Source organism: Durio zibethinus, chromosome 4 (genome assembly GCF_047325235.1).
Source record: "Durio zibethinus cultivar Kanyao isolate XHJ-2024 chromosome 4, ASM4732523v1, whole genome shotgun sequence".
Lineage (NCBI taxonomy): Eukaryota > Viridiplantae > Streptophyta > Magnoliopsida > Malvales > Malvaceae > Durio > Durio zibethinus.
Genome location: NC_143165.1, coordinates 31,256,080 through 31,266,118, shown reverse-complemented (window position 1 = coordinate 31,266,118; position 10,039 = coordinate 31,256,080). Strand labels below are relative to the sequence as shown.

Sequence of the window (10,039 nt, the reverse complement as noted above, 5' to 3'; positions counted from 1 at the left end):
TATATTAAAATTAAAATTTGATTTTAAAAAGTAAAAAATATATGATTTTTATTTATAATTAAACCAATATTATTAAATTTAATTTGAATGAAAAGACGTAATTTTTATGAAATTATTACTATAATGATTAAATTTTAAATTTCGTATGAATACAAAATTTATTTATATAATTTAATAATTAATTTTATCTATCTATGTTGCAACGTAAAAAAAAATCAATATACAAGCAAGCAAAATCAGCTATTATGTTATCAAGTCACTAGTCACATCAATATTTTAATGATAAAAATTTGATAAAGTTAATGATTGAATTAAGATTATTAAATTAAAATAATATGATAATCAAATTTGTATGAATTATAATACATAAAATAAAATTTAAATTTTGACAAAGTACAATAACCTTTGATATAATTTAACCTTTGGAAACTGTTATATGTACTTTAAAAACACATCATATATATTCATTTAATTAAAAATATTTATAATTAGTTAACAATAAAAGTTCAAAATCTTATGTTTAATAATGAATATGAGAAAAAATATTAAAATAAATATAAGAGTGAAAATTTTGTTTTCATAATATTTTAGATAATGAATTTTATAATAGACAATAGTGAATAATGTGCATATATTTATAATTAAGACTATAAGGCTCTATTTGCTTTAAAAAATATTTTTGTTTTTATTTTTTATTTTTATTTTATAGAAAATAGTTTTTATTTTTTATTTTTATTTTTTAAAAAGTATATTTGATAAACAAAAAAAATATTTTCTAAAAATAAAAAAATTAAAAAATAAATAAATTATTCAATAATATTACTATCAATGACATCTAATTATAAATATAATATATATTTATTAATTAATAAAATTAAAAATATTTAAATATGATAACTAGTAAAACATAAAAAAAAGTAATATACATATTTTGTTTTCACAATTAAAAATATCTTCTTTTTTTTTTTTCATATTTCAACTTATTTTTATTTTTATTTTTTAAAAATTTATTTTCATTCTCAATTATTAGGCACGTTTTTCACTCATGGTTTTTTTTTTTTTTTTAAATGAAAACATAAAATAACTCTATTTTTTGAGACCAAATAATACATAAGTTTTTAACTAATGTACATACAGTTTGAACTCATTATACATATATTCTCTTAAATGTGAATATATTGTAAATTTATATACATTTCATATCTTATTAGACAAACATATGGAAATTATCTTGGGTTCTTTGATTTAGGATTTAAGGATTATATTTTTTTATAAAATAAGATATTATTTAAAATAAATTATCAGGCACAATATTTAAAAAAGCACAACTAACTTTATTTTTTATAACTATTGATGTAAATATGTTGTAAGATAATTATACATATTTTTTTATCATATAATGTTTTATTTTTAAAAAATATGTCTATATTTTATTTATATGTTCATATAATAATCATTTATAATTTTAACTTAAATCTATTGAATATTAAAATTATAAAAATCACTTTCGTTTCTTCTTTTATTAATTCTATATTTTATATTTTATATTTTATAATAAATAACGTATGGTCATTTTATCAACTAATAAAAAAGACTAATATTATAAATGACCATTAAATTATAATAAAATAATTAATTTAATATCTAAATTTTAAATATATTTAATGTGATACTTAAATTATAAATTTATTGATTAATTTGATATTTAAAGAATTGTTTGTATAATACGTATTATCATTTAAAGTTATTTATATTGGAGTTGAGTATTATATTAATTGATAAATTTATAATTTAAATATTATATTAATAATTTTTAAAATTTAAATACTAAATTTAATATTTCATTATATTGTAAGGAACATTCTAAAATTGTCTAAATAAAATTTTGGTTAAAATGTGTCATAAATATATTTTCTTTTTTTTTTTAGGAATTTATTTCATATAATATTATTTAAAAGAATTTAATTTTTATAATATTAATTTTAAGAAATTTAATTCTTATAATATTATTTTTTAAAAAGTTTAATCCTATGTATTATTAATAATTGAATTAAAATTTTTAAAAAATAATATTATAAAAATTAAATTCTTTTAAATAATATTAAAAGAATTAAATTTTAAAAATAAAAAAAGTACATATTTTTTACCTAAAATCACGCTGAAATTCCTTTTCTTTTGTTTTTTTTGTTTTTTTTTTCTTCTGACCATCATGTCCTAATTAATCAATGGTCCGTATCTGCATTAAGTTTAAGAAGAGACCACTGAAGATTTAGGAAGAGATTGAGCAACAGCCCAGATCTACCTTAGAAGAAAACAGGAGGCTAAATTTTGACACGGAAGGAGAAACACTAGACATAAAAAGGGTAGTGTTTTTCTGTACAAACACTGTGGCTGAGGCTTTTCTTAGCCTTGAAAAAGGAAGTCCTTGTAGCAAAGACGGAGGCCCTTTGAAAGTTGGTATTGAAGGGTTTTGAAAATATGGACGAAGAAGATCGGATTGAAGAGAGTAGCAGCGTGAGACTGACCGCTAGAACTTACAGTAGTGGAGGGGTGGGTGAGTCAAGGTGGGTGGATGGTAGTGAAGTGGACTCAGAATCACCTCCCTTGTCATTGCTGCTTGATGAAAATGAGGGCAACGAAGGGTATGGATCTTTGAGAAGGAGACTGGTTAAGAAGCCTAACAGAGTTGATTCCTTTGATGTTGAAGCCATGGAGATTGCTGGTGCTCATGGTCACCACCCCAAGGTAATTAATTTGATTGTCTCCATTTCCTTGAGTATTCTATACTTGGAAGATATTTGCATAATTTTTTATTTTTGTCTCTTCAAAGTCTGTGCGTTCTATGTCATAACACATCACTATCATTAACCGACGCTTAAGATATTGGGAAATTGTTACAAAAGTTGATGCTTGGAACGACTCTATTTTTCAATTTCTTATATTGACCTTTTGAAGTTTAACCACTAAAGAAGTTTAGCATCTATCAAAATAAATAAGTTCGGCAAATACTGTTGCATACCAGAGAGCAAGTGCTGTGATTGAAGCTTCTTATATTTTCTCATATATTCATTTGGCACAACTTGTCTCATTTATGACTTTGTATGATGGACTACAAATTTGGGCAACTTTTTGTTGTTTTTAATTGATGAAACAATGTGTTAATAACCGGTATATAGAGCAAATAGTGTCTTTCAATCAGGTGTGGAGTATAAATTTTACCTAAACCTTTACTCGGTGAAGCAGGAAACGATTAGGGTCTCACATGTTATAGCTAGGAAATAATACAAGTTACTTTTCTTTCCCTAGCAATTAGAATTCTATATGAGAATACATGAATTTATACCATTGAAAGTAAGCTAAAGACCTTATCTTTTTTTCTAAAACTCAAAAGAATTGTTTGATCTTTTTCCTGAGGTATTTACTGCCAATAAGTTTAACTTTATTCTCTTATTAAAATGTAATACTTTAATTAATCAGGACCTTTCTACTTGGCGCACTCTTGCATTGGCATTTCAAACTCTTGGGGTCGTGTATGGTGACCTGGGTACGAGCCCTTTATATGTTTTCAGTGATGTCTTCAGCAAAGTACAAATTGAATCAGATGTGGATATCTTAGGGGCTTTATCACTGGTGATGTATACAATAGCTCTAATCCCCTTGGCAAAATATGTATTTGTAGTGCTTAAAGCCAATGATAATGGGGAAGGTAAGGGCTTTTATAGTAGGACTCTTATTCTCGTTAGTTTTACTGGATATTTTGAAGATCATTTCCATTTTAACACATAAATTACTGCAATTGTAGGGGGTACATTTGCACTATACTCACTGATTTGCAGGTATGCGAAGGTCAACATGCTGCCAAATCGTCAGCCAGCAGATGAACAGATATCAAGTTTTAAGCTCAAACTGCCCACTCCAGAATTAGAAAGGGCTTTAAACATAAAAGAGACTTTGGAAAGGAGATCAACCTTGAAGATCCTCCTGTTGCTATTGGTTTTGATGGGAACTTCCATGGTCATAGGAGATGGTATTCTGACCCCAGCAATATCAGGTAGTTAGTGCAAAATCAGGTTTTCATCGAATAGTATTTCATTTTTCTGTCTTTGCCATTTTTATTAATAGCTGAATGGTATTAGATGCTTTGAAGATGAACGTTGTCTTTGTTTAGTTGCAGTAAAATTTGTCTTACGACAATTTCGAACTCAAAATGTCTTAAGTGTGCAGACTTTTTCTGATTCATATGGTTCAAAAAAATGCTTTGCAACTCATGGTTGAATGATATGATAGATTCTGCCTTAGACAAAGAAAAAGATTTTATACAGTCCATTACTTCCATGTGACAATTTTTGAGACAGATCTCAAAAAATTTAAGCTGCTTCTAAGAGAGCAAGCTTCTGTTATATTTAACAGACCTAACTCAAAGGGTCATCCATGTAGCACGAGTATTGGAGCATCTTGGATTCCTTATGGAGCATTAGTTTGTAAATCTCTGCAGTTGAATAGACAAGATGAATTACTTATAATTTTTATTGGAGTATATTCAAACCTTGAAATATGCTGAAACTGAAACTTTAATTCAATTTTAGGATAAACTCCTTAACAATATTTTCCTGAAGCAAGATTCAATGTCTCAGGTTTACATGTATTTCACTTCTACTCCACTTATAAATCTTTGTTGAAACAAATCATAAAGGTCCCTAGGACATTTCTTTGATATTAAATAGAACCTCAAAGTTAACTTATATATGCTCAGTGTTCACTGTGCAATTTGCATACTGTAAGAAGGTCACAGTCTTGCAATTACTTCTTGTTATAATTGATTTTTTAATAATGAAAGCATGGATAAGGAACTTGAAGTCCTCAAGTTGCATGTTTGAGTTCATGTGTACTTGCCTAGTAATGACTGTGAACAACTGTTTTGTTTCTCTTGTTGGTTGGCTTATGGTTGAATTGGCAAAACACTTTCTCTTTCTCTGCTTGATTGAATTGATTGCCATTGCTTTGTGAGTTTATCTATTGCTTAAAAACTGGAGTGCTCCTAATTTCACCTGCTGTTATGACAGCAATGTGCTTTATCTTGCCTGGGTTAATACTGATGTAAGATTGTGATGATTTTCTGTTGCAGTTATGTCTGCTGTAAGTGGTCTGCAGGGTGAAATACAAGGTTTTGATACAAGTGGGTATTTTTCATTCTCTTTTGTTTTATATAAAATATTTATGGTTCATTAACTGCCAAGATCTTCTATGAAAGAACTGAAGAGAGGTATTTATGGTAGATGGAGAATAGGGGCATAAGGCAGCCATCACATGATACTGAGCTGGCTAAATATTATATCAACCTCTGGGTATTGGTTCTTATTAAATATGCAACATTATATAGGGCAGTTCTTAACTAATAAATAATGGTTCAAGCTTTAACCTATAAATTAATTTGGTTTTTCAGCGTAGAACTGTTATCATTTTTCTTCATCTATCTATTGGTTCACAGCTGCAGTGGTTGTTGTTTCAATTGTAATCCTGGTGGCATTGTTCAGCATACAGCAGTTTGGAACCAGTAAAGTTGGTTTCATGTTTGCTCCTGCACTTGCTTTGTGGTTCTTCTCTCTGGGTTCAATAGGAATTTACAATCTAGTGAAGCATGATATTACAGTCCTCAAGGCATTCAATCCAGCTTATATCTATTTTTTCTTCAAGAAGAACAGCAGAGATGCATGGTCTGCTCTTGGAGGTTGTGTTCTGTGCATTACAGGTGCAGTATGCTTTTAACTAGCAGACACAGCATGGAAGAAATGTTTATAGAAAATCTATATTAATGATGCCCTAGTAGAATGCTGAAGCTGGACATGCTAGAGAATATCACAATGCAGGGAACTGTTTCTGCTTGAAGTCATTAAAATTAGTTGATTTATATAAATACATTTTTAGAACCTGCAAAAGCATAGCTTTAGTACTTTTCTTTAATGTTGAGATGAGTATCTTCTCCATATGCAGTTGTAGCGTACAACCCCCTTTTAGTGGTGTAACATGTGTCTTTGTCATTACAGGAGCTGAAGCGATGTTTGCTGATCTAGGGCATTTCTCTGTACGAGCCATACAGGTTGGCTCTTCCATTATACTTCCTTAAAGAATGACCTTGGATTTTTCATTTACTAAATGCCTTTTATAATTACTTTGTATTCCATGCTCAGATTGCCTTCACCTGTGTAGTGTTCCCTTGTCTTCTCTTCGCATACATGGGCCAGGCTGCGTATCTAATGAAATACCCTGATTCTTCAGGAAGAATTTTCTATGATTCTGTACCAGGTTACACTTGCCAACATGCTCCTTATCTTATTGCATTTCTCTAAATATTTCGAAATTATAATCAAGAAATTTTAGTTTTTTATTAATTGCTGGTTTTGCTACATTATATTTTGCTTCTTTTGAACAAACAGATAGCATTTTTTGGCCAGTTTTCGTGTTAGCCACCATTGCTGCCATGATTGCCAGCCAAGCAATGATATCTGCTACATTTTCATGTGTCAAGCAAGCTATGGCTCTTGGATGCTTCCCAAGATTGAAAATAATTCACACCTCAAGGAGACTGATGGGTCAAATTTACACCCCTGTGATAAATTGGTTTTTAATGATTGTGTGTGTAGTTGTTGTTTCCATCTTTCGCAGCACTACAGATATCGCCAATGCATATGGTTAGCAACTTTTCTTACATCTGGCTTTTGTTCTCTTTTAACTCCTCTCATTCCTGAAAAGTGTCTTTTTGGTTTATTCAAAATATTCTACTGCTTTTCTTTTTTTTTTTAACAATGAAAAAATGATCCCATGCTTTTCCATGTTCTTTTGGTGCTTCTCCATATCCGGTTGACTACTTTTTTTAATGAAGTCAGGAAACACACTTACTTTTACTAGGGTTGTGTGCAGCATTCAGAATTTTTACCCAATATTATAGACTGATTGTATTTCAGAAATATTTGCATATTTGCTTATTTACAGAGTTTTTATTGTAAACATTGCAATAGTTTGTATAATGTTTAACTTACAGATTTATAATGGCCTATCAGTGACAAATGCTCGCTATTTTCCTCTCTTGATAATTCCTCATGTCATGGTAGCAACACCTCTCACTTTGTTTTGAACTCTTATTTGGTTTTATTTATTTAATCGTGTCTATGTTGGCACATTTGTTGTTTTTGTGTTTGATAGTATTTTGTTGATTCTTGTGCTTTATCGGTTTTAACACTTTGTTTTATTGTCACGCTATTGAAAAGAATTACTGATGCATGAATTTCCACCAAAAATCATAATGATTTATGAACAAGGAAAGAGCTGATTAAGCTAGTAGCTTCTATTACTAATCTTGTGATGGTAGCTTCTCTAAGGCCTGTCTAAATTGTTTTTGCAGGCATAGCTGAAGTTGGTGTTATGATGGTCACAACCTCCTTGGTGACTCTTGTAATGCTTCTAATATGGCAGACCAATTTGTTTATGGCTTTGTGGTTTCCATTTGTATTTGGATCAATAGAGCTTATCTACTTCTCTGCTGTTCTTTCTAAAGTCTTAGAGGGAGGTTGGCTTCCACTTGTTTTTGCTGCTTTCTTTCTCACCGTTATGTACATTTGGAACTATGGCAGTGTGTTGAAGTACCAGAGTGAGGTTAGAGAGAAAATATCCATGGACTTCATGCTTGAACTCGGCTCCACACTTGGGACAGTGAGAGTTCCAGGGATCGGTTTGTTATACAATGAGCTTGTCCATGGCATTCCCTCAATTTTTGGGCAGTTTCTACTTAGCCTACCTGCCATCCATTCTACTATTGTATTTGTTTGCATCAAATATGTGCCTGTTCCTGTGGTCCCTCAGGAGGAGAGATTTCTTTTTCGAAGAGTTTGCCCCAAAGACTACCATATATTTCAGTGTATTGCTCGATATGGTTACAAAGATATTCGAAAGGAGGACCACCACGCATTTGAGCAACTGTTGGTTCAAAGCCTTGAGAATTTCTTGCGAAAAGAAGCTCAAGATCTTGCCTTGGAGAGCAGTTTGTATGAGGTGGACCTTGATAGTGTTTCGGTGAGTGCAAGAGATTATGGAACGAGGGGTGTTTTTGGTAATGAGGAGCTTACAATCCCACTGATGCATGATAGAAGATCGGAAGAAGCAGGAACTTCTATCTCTGAAGAGGCTTTGGTGGCATTGCCTTCTAGTGTCATGTCATCAGATGAAGACCCAAGTTTGGAATATGAGCTTTCAGCTCTGAGAGAAGCAATAGATTCAGGATTTACATATTTTCTGGCACATGGAGATGTGAGGGCCAAAAAAAACTCCTTTTTTCTTAAGAAACTTGTCATAAACTACTTTTATGCATTCCTGAGGAGAAACTGTCGAGCTGGGGCTGCAAATATGAGTGTACCTCACATGAATATCTTGCAAGTAGGTATGACATACATGGTCTGATTTGTTTGCCATCTATCTTAGCTGCCATTTTATTGATTCTGAACACCCATTGCCAGTTCAAATATTGCTCATCACCTCTCAATAAGTTTGAGGATTTAGCCAAGAGTGATAAATATTTGTACATCATGATTGGCTGCCAACGGAAAATTTATATTGAAGATGTTGTTGCGTGTGTTTTTTCATTTTCATTTCATTATTTCAGCTCTAATCAAGTTTATTCCTTGTTGCTTTTATCATTGACATTGTGTGGCGACTGCAAGTTTTCCAAGAATAAGAATGCCAATTAGTCCCCCTACCCCCTTCCCCTTCCCCTCCACTTTGAAGATGTAAGCTCTGCCACGAACTAATTGTTCAAACTTACAAGTATCTTCTTTTCAGATAAAAAAAAAATGTAATTCAAGCACGTTACCACTAATCAAATCAAACAGCTGCAACACCAGCAGCTTCAAATTCACAATAGCTACAACATTAGCAGTAAGCAGCAAAAGCAACAAATCAGCCGCAACATTTCAAACGGCATCTAAGCATGCTGCAGCGGTATGCAAACCAGCAGCAATATCAGAACAGGATCGACTCAAATAGCAGCAGCACAGACAAGGAGAAACAGCAGCACAAATCCTCAGGATTCAGACAAGTGACTTATCTGATAAAAGTTGTTTAAATTTAATTTAATCTCATAGATATTGTTTTTAAATATGAATCCTAGATTAAGATTATTACGACTATTTACTCGTGTTAATATGGTCAATTCCCTAAAGTGCTTAAACAGTGCATACTCTATTGTCACGTCGTTATTCTTAAAGAATTGACTTGTCTCCTTTACTAACGTCCCATCAAAACATTATTTTAAAATTAAATATTTGATCTCAAATTTGTTTGAAATCATTAAATGTAATTTATGTCTATTTAAAATCATTAAATACAATTTACAATCACCTATATAAACTCTCTTTGAACTTCATATCAACTATAAATTGTTCAATCAAATCAACACCCTTTATCTCATATATATATATATATATATATTTATATATATATAAAACCTAAAAGCGAGGTCAAGTATATAAGATTCATGACCATATTTCACACTTAAGCAATTTCCCTCCGTTGTAACTTTCTTCACATACTTTACCTCTTTATTTTTCTCCTTACCTCCAATACTCCACTGATTTAAGCGTCAGAGTGCTTATCGGAGAACTAACTCGAACGGCCCTTGACCGTGTTTTCTGGCTGTAGTTTCAGAGTCTCTCACCTTCAATCTCTCACCAGCTTCCTCCAACTAAGACACAAAAAATATCATCAACAATTGGCATCGTCTATGGGAACTACAGCCATGTCTCACCATCTTCAATCCTCTAAAATAGCAATACCCACCATAAAAGCAACAACCCAACCTGCAGCTATCTTTGATGCGGCAACCATGCTACCAACCCTCTCACAAATCCCATCATACAACCTTCTCTCATGGAATCCCAAGTATGAACTTACTTCTCCATTCTCTAGTTAGTCACTCTCATTAAATGCATGAGCTACAGTCTATAGGTTTTTATCAAAACTTAATAGGAGCCTTATATCCAAATATGACATT

General features: G+C 31.3%; 1 protein-coding gene across 3 annotated transcripts; it reads left to right on the top strand.

Moving 5' to 3' along the window:
* The first annotated feature begins 2,282 nt into the window (after nt 1-2,282).
* On the top strand, nt 2,283-8,633 carry LOC111287582 (putative potassium transporter 12). 3 transcript variants are annotated; one of them, XM_022878215.2, is made up of 9 exons: nt 2,283-2,745; nt 3,478-3,706; nt 3,803-4,051; nt 5,126-5,176; nt 5,495-5,749; nt 6,045-6,097; nt 6,189-6,303; nt 6,435-6,689; nt 7,400-8,633. In XM_022878215.2, exons 1-9 carry the CDS (start codon nt 2,479-2,481, stop codon nt 8,449-8,451), a joined length of 2,526 nt encoding a protein of 841 aa, XP_022733950.2. In that variant the 5' UTR covers nt 2,283-2,478; the 3' UTR covers nt 8,452-8,633. The 3 variants fall into 3 exon arrangements, with proteins under 3 accessions (XP_022733950.2, XP_089615999.1, XP_022733948.2); XM_089759873.1 differs by having other exon boundaries at nt 5,489-5,749; nt 6,453-6,689; XM_022878213.2 differs by having other exon boundaries at nt 5,489-5,749.
* The last annotated feature ends 1,406 nt before the right edge of the window (nt 8,634-10,039 follow it).